Source organism: Schistocerca americana, chromosome 6 (genome assembly GCF_021461395.2).
Source record: "Schistocerca americana isolate TAMUIC-IGC-003095 chromosome 6, iqSchAmer2.1, whole genome shotgun sequence".
NCBI lineage: Eukaryota > Metazoa > Arthropoda > Insecta > Orthoptera > Acrididae > Schistocerca > Schistocerca americana.
In genome coordinates this window covers 434,416,358-434,433,074 of record NC_060124.1, presented here as the reverse complement: position 1 = coordinate 434,433,074, position 16,717 = coordinate 434,416,358, and the positions used below count along the sequence as shown (strand labels likewise).

At 39.6% G+C, this 16,717-nt stretch overlaps 1 protein-coding gene across 1 annotated transcript in view; it reads right to left on the bottom strand.

Annotated features, from left to right (window-relative positions):
* Positions 1–16,717, bottom strand: part of LOC124620192 — a 429,599-nt gene that overhangs the window by 209,205 nt on the left and 203,677 nt on the right. Inside the window, exons 12-14 of the mRNA XM_047146861.1 lie at positions 11,280–11,380; positions 4,658–4,823; positions 1,837–2,061 (exon numbers count right to left, since the gene is read on the bottom strand). Of these exons, the coding sequence (XP_047002817.1) occupies positions 1,837–2,061; positions 4,658–4,823; positions 11,280–11,380 (492 nt within the window). The remainder of the gene's footprint in view (positions 1–1,836; positions 2,062–4,657; positions 4,824–11,279; positions 11,381–16,717) is intronic.

Here is a 16,717-nt window from a genome sequence, read left to right as displayed (position 1 = left end):
TAAAGAATTCATGTTAGTACTTTGCAGCCGTGACTTATTAAATTGATAGTTCGGTTATTTTCATGCCTGTCAGAATTTGCTTTTTTGGAACTGAAATTATAATATTCTTTTTAAAGTCTGGGGGTATTTCCCCTGTTTCATACATCTTGCTCACCAGATGGAAGAGTTTTGTTGTGTCTGGCTTTCCCAAGGCTATCAGTAGCTCTAATGGAAAGTTGTCTACCCCCAGGGTCTTGTTTTGACTTAAGTCTTTCAGTGCTGTGTCAAATTCTTCTTGGAGTATTGTATCTCCCTTCTCATCTTCAGATACATACTCCTTCATTTCCATAATATTGCCCTCAAGTACATCTCCCTTGCATAGACACTCTGTATACTCCTTCCACCTTTCTGCTTTCCCTTCTTTGCTTAGGGGGGTATTCCATCTGAGCTCTTGATATTCATACAGATATTTCTCTTTTCTCTGAAGGTCTCTTTAATTTTCCTTCAGGCAGCATCTATCTTACTCCTAGTAATATATGGTTCTATATCCTCATTTCTCCTCCAGCCGTTCCAGCTTAGCCATTTTGCACTTCCTGTTGATCTCATTTTTTAGACATTTGTATACCCTTTTACCTGCTTAATTTATTGCATTTTTATATTTTCTCCTTTCACCAATTAAATTAAATATCTCTTGTGTTACCCAAGGACTTCTATTACCCCTTGTCTTTTCACCTACTTGATCCTCTGCTGCATTCACTATTTCATTTCTCAAAGCTACTCATTCTTCTTCTACTGTATTCCTTTCCCCTGTATTTGTCAGTTGTTCCCCAATGCTCCATTTGAAACTCTCTAGAACCTCTTGTTCTTTCAGTTTATCCAAGTCCCATCTCCTTAAATTCCTGCCTTTTTGCATTTTCTTCAGTTTCAATCTACAGTTCATAATCAGTTAAGTGTGGTCAGAGTCCACATCTGCCCTCGGAAATATCTTACAATTTAAAATCTGGTTCTGAAATCTCTCTCTTACCATAATATATTCAATCTGAAATCTTACCATGTCTCCAGGTCTCTTTCATATACACAACCTTCTTTCATGATTCTTAAACCAAGTGTTAGCTATGGTTAAATTATGCTCTGTGCAAAATTCTACTAGGTGGCTTCCTCTTTCATTCCTTTCTCCCAGTCCACACTCAGCTACTACTTTTCCTTCTTTTCCTTTCACCACTATTGAATTCCAGTCCCCCATGACTAAATTTTCATCTCCATTAACTATCTGAATAATTTATTTTACCTCATCATACAGTTTCTCTATCTCCTCCTCACCTGCGGAGCTAGTTGGCATATAAATTTATGTACTGTGGTAGGTGTGGCTTCATGTCTACCTTGGTTACAATAATGCATTCACTATGCTGCGCATAGTAGCTTATCCATGTTCCTGTTTTTTATTCATTATTAAACCCACTCCTGCATTATTCCTATTTGATTTTGAATTTATAAACCTGTATTTACCTGACAAGAAGTCCTGTTCCTCCTGCCACTGAACTTCACTAATTCCTGCTATATCTAGCTTTAACCTATCCATTTCCCTTTTTGAATTTTTAACCTGCCTGCCCAATTAAGGGATCTGACATTCCACGCTCTGATCTGTAGAATGCCAGTTTTGTTTCTCCTGATAGCGACATCCCCCAGAGTAGCCCCTGCCCATAGATCCAAATAGGGGAGTATTGTACCTCTGGAATATTTTACACAAGAGGATGTCATCATCAATTAACAACACAGTAGAGCTGCATTACCTAGGGGAACAGTTGTTAACTAGGAGACTATTTTTGTTAACTTTTTATTTTTGTGTATATTACTGACCACCTCTGATGAGGAAAAGTTTTATCTTTTCATTTTTATCAGCTCCCAGCTCAAGCCTGAGGTAGGTAGTGTTGGTGCCAGCCTTTCTCAGAAGCCAGACAATGCCATCTGCACGCTCTGGGTTCCACTCCTTGAGCCAGAAGCGTAACCCTCGTGTCCGCCATCGAGGTAGGATCATCAAGTCCCGGCCAGCACCTGCTCCTTGTGTCAGCATGGTACAGCCCTCTGAAACAAAGGAGTTCACATAGCACATGAATGAAAATCATTGGTACTTGTTAACAGCAGTGAGAAGAAACTCCAGCAGATCTAACAATCAAAAACATCTCTATCTTTGTAAAAGTAAAACAGTAATAAGTGTGAATGCTGGCTTGAAAGTTACAGTCTGTTGCGAAGTATAGCCATCACCATTTTTATTTTATTATTTTTTTTACTCCACAGGGAAAAGACAGACTGCATATCAGACAGAAATGCCAAAGAATGAATTGAAATAAACACCACACTTTCAGACAATTAATTCTTCTCCTACTATGAGTAGCAATGAAATAACAAAGTTATAAAATATGTATTTGTATATTCATTGTTATCAATTTATGTCTGAGTATCACATTACTATACTTGATCCCACCAACATAAAAGATTTTCCACTTTCATATCATGCCACAATACAGCCTCTTATACCTTTATTTCTGTATCTGAAAACAGCACACATCTCTTGGAGTCAAACTACTCCATCAAATTCATGAGTTAAGTGTGTAAACACTTCTTCTGATTCTTATAAAACCTTGCTTGGGAAAACTATGTCCATAATAATAGTAGCAGTAGTGCTTCTATTCATATGTGGATCACTTTTACAAGGATATTGTACATGTCATGGTGATAGAGCTTAAGAACAAAATAAAAGAATGTAAATACAGATTTTTACATGCTTACAGGTCCAGTTTGGTAAGGGTGGGGCATGTAGTCCAGTGTGGCCTTGTAGTAGGAACTATCCTGACAACTGCCTGAAGCAATTTAAGGAAAACACTGAAAACCTAAATCAGTGCGGCCAGATGAAGACTGGACCTCAATCCTCTCAAATACTACACCAGTCCGTTTAAAGCAAAGCAACCTCATTCAGTTTGTCCCTAGTGTACAATACTGTTTTGTAAAGAAGTCAATTAATAACATAAAAAGCTAGTGCTACACTGTGCATTAATTTCTCAATACTGATCACCCCCCCTCCACACACACACACACACACACACACACACACACACACACACACACACACACACACACACCATGAAAACAATTTTCTATTTTGTGTACCAGAATGGAGCTGAGGTTGCACTGTCAGTCAGCTTTATTTAGGAGTACACAGTGCTACACTGTTCGTTAATTTCTCAATACTGATAAACATACGCACACTATCAGGTAACATGAAAACCATTGTGGCAATATCTAATTTCCATTTTGTGTACCAGAATGGAGCTGTGGTTGTACTATCAGTCTGCTTTATTTGGGACTACTCGGTGCTTCCAACACATCCTTGGTCAAATCAATCCTTTTGCCAAATATCCTCTTTTTCAAGAGTTCATCCATCTGTGCAGTTTGATGGAGTCATGGACTGCCATCCATAAAAATGAAGTCAGGACCAAATGCACTCCTAAGAAGATGCACATGGAGAAAGAGCACAGTGTCACAATAATGTCAAGCAGTGAGTGTACCATTTTCAAAGATTTTGAGATCAGTACACCAATGCAACATTATGACTCCCACACCATAATATCTGGACCCACAAAATGATCATGTTCAGCAATGCTGGACATACCCTCATGTGACAAGAGGTGGGAACACACAATGAACACAGGAATATTGTCAAAAATTATTGTTTGGTGGTTCAGGTGTTATGGTGTAGGGAGGCATAATGTTGCATGGTTGTACTGACCTCCATCACCAACTGTGGAGGAACTATCATGAAGAATCATAGATAGTTCCCACAAATTTGGTTGTGGATTATTGGAATACCACTTTGATGCTGTTAAAGGTCATGGTTTATGATAAATGGTCCTGTATACGGATTGTAATGTTTTGGACTTTTGAACTATCTAAGAGAAAGATGAACTGCATTTCCATCTGATATTTTGCATTTTCCTCCTGTGACAATGGGTGTGAGACCAAAACCGGTAAAGAATAAAGCTTTATTTGTATAGATGATGGTTAAAAATGCAGTTCTTTAATTATCTGATGGCTGTAGGAAGTCACATCACTAAAACATTAAATGCATTGAAACTGACAGTGGGATACTGAAACATTTGTTGTGAACTGTATGATAGCAGTAATGTGATGTGTTCAATAATGTTTAGAGGTGAATGTGTTAAAAATATGCATTTTTCAATTGATACTTTGTAAAATGTATGTTGTAATGTTTAGTAACTGCTGGGCATGTGTACATCTGTAAACCTGAAAATGTATTGCATAATACAGAAAATAAACAACAATATCCATTAAATGTATTCTATCCTCAAAACCATTCAGAATAGGGCATATTGTCCATATCCCCAAATATTTACCATTCTTCCATCATCACCCACTAGAATCTTTAATGACAATTCACACAGAATGAATACAGTACAATAGTCAAGCTATGAAAAACAACAAGGCTTAATAATATATGGGATGGTATCCAGATATTACTGGCACTAACAATAATACACTAAAATAAGTATTAATGCTGACTTCTGTTATAGCTATGGTTTTATTTTACTATTGCTTCAAGCTTTCTTTCTATACTAAATTGCAATTCCTGTAGAAGGAGATGTAAAATTCTGTCATTTCATACCAGGCATAACGCAATCATAAGCATGGCACAGGTCACGAGGCAGTTTTGGATCCACTGTGTAACACCATGGTCCACCAATGTTGCGTGATGGATCCCTGCAGTAATTTCTTGCTTCTTTTAGAGATCGTTCAGCAAATAGGGTGTCATTTAGATATGTCTGATTGACCTATAGACATAGTAGTAATGAATATGTTAACATTCTGTATCTCATTAGGCACAAAGACTAGTATAATAAATATCTTTGTGTTACACTGATCACCTTCAAGTTAAATGGAAAGTGAAGATATAAATCCTTCAGAAGGCTACTTTGATAATGTGTCTTATAGATCTAGAAGTCTGAATTAATTCATTGATAAAAAGTTAAATTGATGATGAGAGCAAGAAAAGAACATTGTATTCAGCAAGTATTATGAGGTGAAATGGAATCATGTATTTAAAATTTTTGGAACACAGCTTTTTCTTGACAAGAGAAGAAGTAAAGATGGCAGATAGAAGGCAGATGACATCAAATGTCCACTGAGCCTAGGTAATAGCATCACTTAAAGCAGACAAGCAAAATCATAATAACTGGGGCCATCAAACAAGAGTCAAATGTCAGCAGACAAGCAAAATCATAATAACTGGGGCCATCAAACAAGAGTCAAATGTCAATGTAATGTCAAGAGGTTTAATTATGAAGGCTGATGATTTTGTGCAGGAACAGTTACAGCTGGTACAGTTTTTTGTGAGTTAAATGTGTGTAATAAGAAGTTTGAAAGAATTTATTACCATGGAATGTATACACGTCACAATATCAAATTCAAGAATGAAATTTACTTTGTGTTGTCCAAATACAGGATGAGGCAACTAAGACGTGGTATGCAATATATACCCAGAATGAGTAAATATACATAGGTATGGTTTTCAATATGCTATACCAGACAATATAGTAGCTTTTCTAACATCTGCTAGTAATTTTTAGCATTTATGTCTGCCAAATTAAGGCACTGCCTTTTTATGTAACTGTAGCTTTTGTAAGGGGCAACAGAAAGAATCTTAGAACAACACTGGTGGGAATAATGTGGGACGTGAGATGCTGCACCAACAATGAGCATGGTCTCATAGCATCTGTTGTGTGCATCCGAGATGGTTGATACAATGTAGCTCATAAGTAGAGTGTGCGGTGCAGTTTGTAAGGTGACAGGAGAAACACAGAAAAGAAGAGAAAGAAGGATGGACACTGAGTATAGCAAAGCATTAGAAAATAATAATAATGGGAAACAGCACTTGGTTATATGATGGGAGAAAATCCATCAGGCAAAATCAATCAAGCAATCAAAAGTCCAAGATGGAATGTTATAATATTATGAAAAAGATAGTTGCTACTCGCCATATAGGAGAGAAGTTAAGTTGCTATATGTGACCACATTGTAGAAATCCAGCAAGGTCTCCAGTCTCTCCTCAGATCCTTAGGACAATACCAGAATCTCTTCCTGGAGTCCATCTCTCTCCTCACCCCTACCACTCCTGGCACTCCTACATGCTTCCTATAATCCATAAACCCAACCACCCAGGATGCTACATTGTGTCCAGTTACTGTGTCCCTACTGGTAGAACCTCTGCTCTCATTGACCAACACCTTCAGCCTACTACCCATATCCTACCTTCCTAAATAAAAGATACCAACCATTTCCTCCACCAACTCTCCACAGTTCCTGTTCCTTTACCACATCGTGTTCTGCTCATCACTATTCTTACCACTTCCCTTTACACTAACATCCCCAACACCCATAGCCTTACTGCTATTGAACCTTTCCCAACGCCCAACAGATTCCAAACCAACAGCCTCTTTCCTAGTTGCCCTGACCAAGCATATCCTCACTCACAATTACTTCTCCTTTGAAGGCTTTACCTACAAACAAATTTGGGGTATGGCTATGGGCACCCAAATGGCACCATCTTAAGCCAACTATTCATGGACCATAAACAGGAATCCTTCCTAAACACCCAGAATCCCAAACCCCTCACCTGGCTCAGATTCACTGATGACATCTTCATGACATGGATCCACATTCCTCCAAAATCTCAACACCTTCTACCCACTTGATTCATTTGGTCCTACTCAATCCAACAGGCCACCTACATCAATGTTGGTTTGCTCCACCTGGTCCTACTCAGCCCAACAGCTACCTTCGTCAATGTTGACCTCCATCTCAAAGATGGCTACATCAGTACCTCTGTCCATCCTTTCTACACAGTAGATGAATTTTTTGAAACTGAAAATACTGTCTTTCAACACTGTATCTAGCGGATGGCCTTATGTTATCCAAACTAAATTGCATTTAGTAATTAATGTTAAAAATGTAAGTTATCTTGATGTTGTCTATTGCTTTATGAGCTGATCGACAATAAAAGTTGATTAATTGATCGTATCAAACATACCAACCACCAGCAACATCTCCACTTCAAGAGCTACCACCAGTTCCATACCAAGAAGTCCCTTACATACAGCCTAGCCACCTGTGACCATTGCATCTGTAGTGACAAGCAGACCCTCTCGAAATATACTGAGGGTCTCACTGTGGCCTTCACGGATTGTAATTACCCCCTCCCCCAACCTTGTACAAAAACAGATCTCCTGTTTCTTATCTTTCCAGTCACCTTCCAAAGTCCCACTGTCTGGCCACAGAGGATCATTCCCCGCGTGACTCAGTACCAACCGTGACTAGAGCAACTGAATTACATTCTCCACCAGGGTTTCGACTACCTCCCATCATTCTCTGAAATGGGAAATGTCCTACCCTTTATCGTTCCCAACGCTCTGACAGTGGAACTTCATCACCCACTGAACCCTCATAATACCCTTAGCCATTCCCACACAGCCCCTGCTCCCATCCCCTTTCCTCACAGTTCATTTCCCTGTGATAGACCTAGGTGCAAGACATGCCCCCTACATCCTTCCATCACCACCTACTCCAGTCCAGTCACAAACATCACCTATCCCATCAAAGGAAGGGCTACCTGGGGAACCAATCATGTGATCCACTAACTAATGTGTAAGCAGCATGCTGCAATCTACGTGGGCATGATAACCAACAAGCTGGCCACCAACAAACTATGGCCAAGAAACAGCAGGACCTCCCTGTTGCTGAACACACTGCCAAACATGATGCTCTTTATTTCAATGAGTGCTTCACAGCCTGTGCCATCTGGATCTTTCCCAGCAGCACGAGCTTTTCCGAATTGCACAGGTGGGAACGCTCCCTGCAATACATGCCATGTTCCCATAACACTCCTGGCCTCAACCTGTGTTAGTCATTTTCCTTACCCATCTAGCCCCTTCCCTGTTCCTATTCCAGCACTACACAGCCCTCTATTCCACCAATGCACCCAGTCTTTTTACTTCTCTCCTTTTTCACTACTCCTCCCCCTCTCCCCTGTCTTCTGTCTAGCCTCCCAGCTGCACCTAGCTGCTCTATCATCTCTCCATCTTGCCCCTGCTCACTCCCACAAGCAGCCCTTTACTGTTCCCCACCCCTACCCTGCCGTCCCTACCCCTCCCTGCCCCAGCCTCCTCTTTACCCCTATCAGCCAGTTGCCTCTCCAATCACGTGCTGCTGCTCACAGCCTGGCTTCAGCTGCCAGACATTTTGGTCATGTGAGTATGAGCTGGATTTGCATGAATGTGTATGTGTGTGTGTGTATGTTGTCTATTTTTGACAAAGGTCTTGTTGGCTGAAAGCTCACTTTCCAACAGTCTTTTTTTTTGTGTATATCTGTAATTCAGCATCTCCATCATCTGGTGAATAGAAACTATCCTTGTCATAACATTGTTACATTCCATCCTGGATTTCCCATTGTTTGATTAAAATTGTGTTTACGTTAAACATGTTGGTGCACTTTGTAAAGCTAAACTCTGCAGCTGGATTTTTGTAGCACAGCAACTTTTAATTACAAGTTTAATTATGCATATGTTGTAATAATACTCTGAAATACTTTTATTGTTGCAGCTTATTTATAGTCCATCAGTGACACCTGCCAAGTTGGTCATAGATGGAGTTGTTTGACAGTTCTAGAAAGTTATAGATTATGTTTGTACTCATCTGTGTTTGAAAACTATTTTTGACAGAGAAATTGTAAAAAACTGTTATAGTTTCATCCTTTGGGAGTAATAAGGAGAATGTGTATAAAAAGTTGCCTGTTTATTATTTTACATGCTAAAACTTAGGCAGTATTTAAGTTACACTCCCCCAAGTATGAATCTTCATAAAATTTATTTCACTGTACATCTTAATTCGATATTATTGTCTCTTGATTGATGTACATTGAGAATTTGTTCCAGTTAAATCACCTGCTGTATTTCAAGTCAATTTATGTTAATGATTATTATCACTCAGACATTATCAGATGGTGACATTAAAGACTAGTTTTTTGATTTTTTCAGAAACACTAGTTTCAATTACTCTTGTTGAATGGATTCTTGCATATCTATAAAACACCTTTTCTGATATTATTTTGTTCTCTTTTCCATTAGGCACTTTTTTAATTTTAAAATTTACTGCAATTTATATTTCTGATTGAACTTCTAAACATAGATTCATCTTTATTTTAAAAAAGATGATCTTAATTGTTACTCTGCACTGATATGTCTTATATGGATAAGTGTAAAACATGTTTTGGTGGAAAACAAAGTAATAATTTTTTGTAACACTGAAACTGTTTATTCTGAGGCCATAGTTTTCCCATCATCTACTATACAGTGACCTCCAGATTAGTTTGTTCCATGTCCAGTCTTTTTACGTCCCACAATTTGCCTTCCCACAGCTATAGGCCACATTATTGCTTCAAACAATACAAAATATGGAACATTAATAAATATATAATACAATATTATTCACTTGATCACCATGTTTCCTAATTCCTGTTTACATATAGACATAAAATTCACCTTTTGCATTTTATACTTAGTTGTGGGTCTGTATGTTTCTTGCACTGTTCCAAACATTGCCTTCAGCAATCTTCCCTTAGGAAGTGTGCCCTGGGACAGCACACAATGCATTTCCCAGCACAGATCTCCTGCTGTGTCTGTATGAAGGCTAGGAGTAATCTTTTGTGTGTTATTGACTAAGTGCACAATAGAGATCTTCAATTGGAATAAGATATGATTAAACATTTGGTTATCAAAATTCTTACATTAAATATCTTTTTTCCATCTTCAGAAATAATAGAGGATTGATTACATGACACCACCATCAGATGTCATAATTTAACAGTTGAGCTTATTTTCTTGTGTTGCCTTGTCCTGAAATACATGTCACACTCTTATTTTCCTTTTTTTCCAGTGTTCTAAGCAACATAAGGAACACACAGGTAATCAAAATCCTTGTCGCTTTGTTAACTAAAAACAAAGATGATGTAACTTACCTAACGAAAGTGTTGGTATGTTGATAGTGACAATAACAAACGCAAACACACACACAAATTTCAAGCTTTTGCAACCCATGGTTGCTTCATCAGGAAATAGGGAAGGAGAGGGAAAGACAAAAGGATGTGGGTTTTACGGGAGAGGGTAAGGAGTCATTCCAGTCCCGGGAGTGGAAAGACTTACCTTAGGGGGAAAAAGGGACAGGTGTACACTTGCAAACACACACATATCCATCTGCACATATACAGACACAAGCAGACATATGTAAGTGACTCCTTACCCTCTCCCTTAAAATCCACATCCTTTCGTCTTTCCTCTCCTTCCCTCTTTCCAATGAAGCAACCGTGGGTTGTGAAAGCTTGAAATTTGTGTGTGTGTATGTGTTTGTTATTGTCTCTGTCAACATACCAACGCTTTCGTTTGGTAAGTTACAGCATCTTTGTTTTTGCATATATTTTTCCCACATGGAATGTTTCCCTCTGCACTTGTTTGCAATACAATTATTATAGTACACAAATATACAAGTAAGACATACAAATCTGTCATGATTATTTTGCTTTATGAGTTGTGTTACTAGTTACATACCGTATAGTAAATGTGACAAATAGAGGCAATAGCCTATGTACAAAAACTGCCCCTGCAGTGATGATCAAAGTGGCACTATGACCAACTCAGCAACATTAAATACACCACATAGGATGACTTTAGAGAACTAGTGTGCAGAGACACCAGTGCCACCAGTGGTTACCATGTAAAGCTCTAGAGGCCACTTTATTGTGTATGTGTTGAATGTATATTAGTGTACTTTAACAAAATTGCAAATATGTGGCTGGTTTGTATAAAATTGTCAAATCAACTACAATTTTCGTTGTAGGATGGTTTGAAAATGGACACAGGTGTCCAAAGCTAGTCTTCTCAATGCAACTTATGATGCAGCTACAACCATTTATTTTAATTAAAATACAAGTTGCAGACATATTTTTTATCTGCATGCTGCAAGTTTTAAAAAATAATATTGTGGGAGTAGTATTGCGCATCTGCTCTGTTTGTCAATAATAAATGGTTTTGCTTCTGAACTACACCTGAGAATAAACCTGACAATGATTAATTTTCGCTAGCACAATTCCGCTGGTACCAGTGACAGAAGCAACACAGTTTTGGAAATACTCTGCTTGTATGAAATTGACAAAAATTAACGAAAAGGTTATTTCATCATACCTTGTGTGGTTTATTGTCAAGCCATGGCTGACACTGTCGTCCTGAACGGGTCACATTTAGTGGTCCAATGAAATCATTCCCAGTTCCAGCAAGACGACATTCTGGAAGATGAAAGATAAAATACTAACTTTGGACAGTTCATGTGAAGTGGCAAACAGTTAAGCCATAAGGCTTTCATAGCAGAAGGACAAGGTTCAAATCCTGATCCAGATTTAAGTTTTTATTGCTTTCCTAAACTACATAAATCAAATGTCTTGAGTGCCTTCTTTGACAAGAGAATGGCCAGTTTTCTTTCCCATATCAATCAGAACTTGTGTTCCATCGCTCATTGACCTCTTTATTACTAAATATAATATTAATATTAAACACTAATATAATATTATTATTATTATTATATTGATATTAAACACTAGTCCTCCCATTTTCATTTCAGTCATGAAGTGTGCAGAAGATTATTGAAGAAAAACAGACATCATTTGCTACTTTAGTGTTTTTCATGCCTTACAACACATTCAGTGTCGGATTTCAATAGCTTCTCTCCCATGAGGCACCCCCTTATCATAGCAATGTCCGTGTGGGCGGGAGAGTTTGTGTGCTCCAAGGAAGCTGAGAGCTATATCGGTGGTAGTGTAGCTACTGGCAGGTCCAACCTAGCCGGGTAGGTCTCAGCAGAGGAGTCAGACAAAGTGTGCCTCACAACAACCCATCTTATATCCTATATCCTATATATCCTATTCCCTACCCTCTCCTCAGCTACCATTCCTTTTCTTTCTCTAATTACCTTAACACACCACTGCCTTGTGGTTGGTCTCAGGAGGGATGAAGGCTAAGGGAGAAAACCCTGAAAGAAAATCTGGAGTGGGGCCCCAAAGGTGGTTGGAAGGCATACTACGTCCTCTTTTGGCAGCTCCTGCATCCGAAGTGATACCAGACGTATTGGCTTGCCTTTCCTCTGGATATTATCATTTAGGTTGAGAGGGAGACTGTTATGATTGAGTAACTCATGTGTCTTCATATTTACCGCTCAGGCTTGCAGCATCCTGGAGAGGACACTTCAGCAACGTCCAAGGACTTCGGCACAACACAGGAAGAGGTAGATACTGGTTATAAGCTCTGTCTGATTGGTGTAAGACTTGAGTGCCAGGGGCCACTTCCGACAGTGGAAGAGATCATTGCATCTCATTGGACAGCCACCGCCCGCCTCAAGCTGGACAGCCCCCATCCAATAAGGTGCTGTCCCGCCACTATCTGCCTGCTTCACGAGGTGTGTGGAGCTTAGAAGTAATCTTCGACAAGCGGGTTGATATAGTACACCTATTAAAAACAAAAATGAAATAATAAAGAAATCACTATTTCGTATTGCCACATGGAATGTTAGGACCATGTGTCCAAGGTACATTGACGATGCCCAAGAGGTTGATTTCATTCATAAGACTGCCATTATTGACAGAGAGCTCCATCGTTTGAATGTTGACATCGCGGGACTGCAGGAGATGCGGCTTCCAGATGCGGGCTCTACCAAGGGGGATAATTACACATTCTTCTGGCAGGGGAAGTCTCAAGATGAGCCAAGACTTCGTGGTGAAGGATTAGCTGTTAAAAACACCCTCCTGGACTGTACTGTGCCACCATCCGGTGGAACAGAGCGAATTATTTCTTTAAAAATATGCTCTTCAAGCAACACTGTCAACATTCTAAATGTGTACGCTCCCATCTTATCATCCAGCATGGAAGAGAAGGATCTGTTTTATGATTTACTCAGTGACAGAATATCTAAAGTACCTAGCACTGAGACACTCTATATTCTAGGGGACTTTAATGCTAGAGTAGGATCAGATAATGACATATGGCCAAATTGCCTGGGACATCATGCGGTGGGAAAAATGAATGAAAATGGCCGGAGACTGCTTGAAGTTTGCTGCTTTTATGGACCCTACATTGCAAACACATATTTCCAGCTTAAGGATCGGCACAAGGTGTCCTGGAGACACCCATGCTCTCATCGCTGGCATCAACTTGACTTAGTCATAGCTAAGTGTACTGGTCTCAAAAATGTGATACTGACAAGAAGATTGGATGTCCATCCAAACCACTACAAATAATTGACTCTTTCCATGAGAAAACACAAGCAACAATCTGCTTCAATGGTAAAACATCAGAAGCATTCCCTGTTAATAGCGGTGTGAAACAGGAGTGTGTGTTAGCTCCTACATTATTTGGGATTTTCTTTTCCCTTCTGCTCATATTTGCCTATGAAGACTGTGAGGAGGGAGTGTATCTACATACAAGGTCTGATCGAAATCTTTTCAACATTGCTCACCTCAAGGCCAAGACCAAAGTAAATACAGTTGTTATTCGTGAGTTGTTATATGCGGACGATGCAGCTCTAGTAGCGAACACAGAAGATGAGCTGCAGTATATAATTAACAAATTATCACATGCCTGTGAAAAATTTGGTCTACTCATCAGCCTTCAAAAGACTAAGATCATGGCGCAGAGCACTACCAACCTTCCATCCATCAGCATTGATGGCAATCCTCTCCAGGTAGTTGATGACTTTACCTACTCGGGATCCACAATAAGTAGCAACTTGTCCATGGACACTGAAATTACTAACAGAATCTCAAAGGCATCATCTGTCATGGCTAGATTGAGAAACAGAGTATGGAACAATGGACTGCTTACCACAAAAACTAAATGAAAAGTCTACAACGCTTGTGTTATAAGCACCCTTCTTTATAGCTGTGAGACATGGACAACTAAAAAGCATGAATCTCGACTCAACAGCTTCCATCTCTGCTGTCTCCGGAAGATCTTTCAGATCTCTTGAAGAGATAGAGTACCCAACACCGAAGTCTTTCATCATGCAAGCACAACCAGCATCTTTGCGCTCCTGAGTCATCAATGTCTAAGATGGTTGGGACATGTCAGGCACATGGATCCTGAATGGATACCAAAACAACTGCTGTACGGAGAACTTCAGGAGGGTGTGAGGCCAGTGGACGACCGCATCTTCATTTCAAGGATGTCTGCAAGAGAGACCTGACGAAAACCAGAATCAATCCAAGTCGCTGGGAAAGCATTGCAGATGACCGTGTCAAGTGGCAAGTAACAGTGCGCAATGGCGTCAAGCTCTCAGAGGACGAACGCACATAGGAACAAATCAGGAAGAGGACAAAGCAGAGAGACAGAGTGGCTTCTGTTCGAAGTCCCTCAAATTTCACATGTCCAAACTGCAGTAGGGACTGCCACTCTTGAGTGGGAGTTTTCACCCACAGCAGACGCTGTAGACTCTGAACCAAGCATGTTACACCATCATCCCTCAAGGATGGACAGATGCCATTACAACACATTCAGTGTCAGATTTCAATAGCTTATCTAGTACAAAGCAACTTTCCTGATAAAAACCCTTTTGGGTTGCTTGATGTATTATATTGGTAAAACAAAATTTGAGCTCTTCACTAGAATAAATATTGATCAAGGTAAGTATATATTTTGTGAGTTTCTTGCATTCAGTTCACCACTATAAATGTCTCTCCTGTGAGACACATAAATGGAATTTATGACTGACCTAGAAATCAGTTGCATAGCTAAAAAAATTATTTTAAACATGAAGATTTTTTTGATGATCGTATTGTTACTAACAAACCCTGTATCAGGCAGCTGGCCACAGAATTTCATAATTGCGAGATCTCATTCCCTTTGTGTTCCTTGTGGGAGTGTCAACAAGCGTCAAATCAAACAGCAGCATTCCATCATGTTAGCAGGTCATGCAGAAAGTAGACATCAGTGCTTGGCGTGAACTGGGGAGCTTGCATCAGCAGAAGCTTAGTAAAGCAATACGACTGAGAAGAATCACAACACCTTGTTACATGGAGTAAGAAGCCACATCCCCAGTGCAAGAAGATGTACTGAATATTGTTGAAGACCAGTCTGTTGATATAACAAATGTGCTAAGCAAATAGGGCATGGCATGAATAGCTGATATATTCGAATTAGGAAAGCCTATGTGGTCATTACAAGTGACGTTGGGTCAACACCAGCCAATATTTCGCGCTATAAATACTCCAGCATTGAGTTCAGAAGGGAATTGGTCAGAAGGATTGATGGGGTACAGGATGTGTGTACTCAATTCCCTGACATGGTATTAATGCTAGGTATAAGTCTGTTGTAGATTTCCTGCTCGTACTCAACACTGCCAATAGCTGCTGGAGAGATGTCTTCCTTTCCATAAGCACCAGTCATGAGTTCGGCGTTGCTGACAACTTCCAACACAGATGGGAATGCCTGGGGGGTCTTCCATGTCGACTTGGGCCAGGACACCAGCATTCCTGACACTTCAGCAGAGCCACGGGGTCGACCTGCACAGCAGGCCAGAGTCAGCACACTTCTTGACCACACAACAACCATAATTGTGGTTCAGAGAGCAGAGATGACCCACAGTTACAGGAGGGGATGGAGGACCTCCAAGGCCAGCATGTGTAAGCCACATATGAATGTGCCACCTTCTTTGAGTGTGGAGGGTGGAGACGCAGCATCAACTTCCTCAGTAGTTGCTGGGCACTCGTGGTGCACCCGGACAAGCAGCTGCAGAGGACTGCTGTAGCACAGCTAAAGGAGAGATGTATTTGCAGAAATAAATGGTTAAAAATCACTCTTCTTTTACTGTGTCCACTGTCGTACACAGGTTATAACCATCTCTTCTTCATGGAGGAGTCAGCAAGTGGCAAACTGGGAGAGTGCTTCCTGACACATCATCCATCTGCCACACCTTCCAATAGTCGCCATCTGCAGTACGAAAGAATTAATAGAAGAGACTATAAGATTCTCCAAGCTGACAATAAAAAAATTTACATTCTTGTAAAGGAACTTGAAGATGGTTTTATAATTATTGGAATTAGGAAGAAAGTTTAGCGATTAAGTACTCATCAACTTTCAGGTGATTAGAAATGGAGTTAAAGCTAAGCTAAAGGTAAATGATTATGGCTTATCTTATGAACCCTTCAGCACGAAACCAAAGTGACTCATAAAAACTTTGGGAAACCTAAAGCATGAATGTCATACAGTGATTTCAAAGTCCTAACTGCTAATCCACTTCACTGAATACTTTAAGAGAACAGAAATGTGAAAATGCAACTCTGTCAAATGCCAACAATGCAATAATTTCTGGTTAAAATATTATTCAGTCATGTCATAGAAATGCTTGGAAATATTAATATACAAGGAGATGAAATTGATTATCACATAAGTCAACTCTGAGTGAATCAAGCAGCAAGTTTTATTTTTTTTTATGTCATGGCTGAAACATTGTTTATGAAAAAAGTGGCATACAAAATGTTCTGCAGCCTACCTTTGTATAATAATTAATTCATATAATAATTAAATTGAATTTGTGTCAACCGGGATTAAGAAAGGCCACCCAACAAGTATATAAAAGT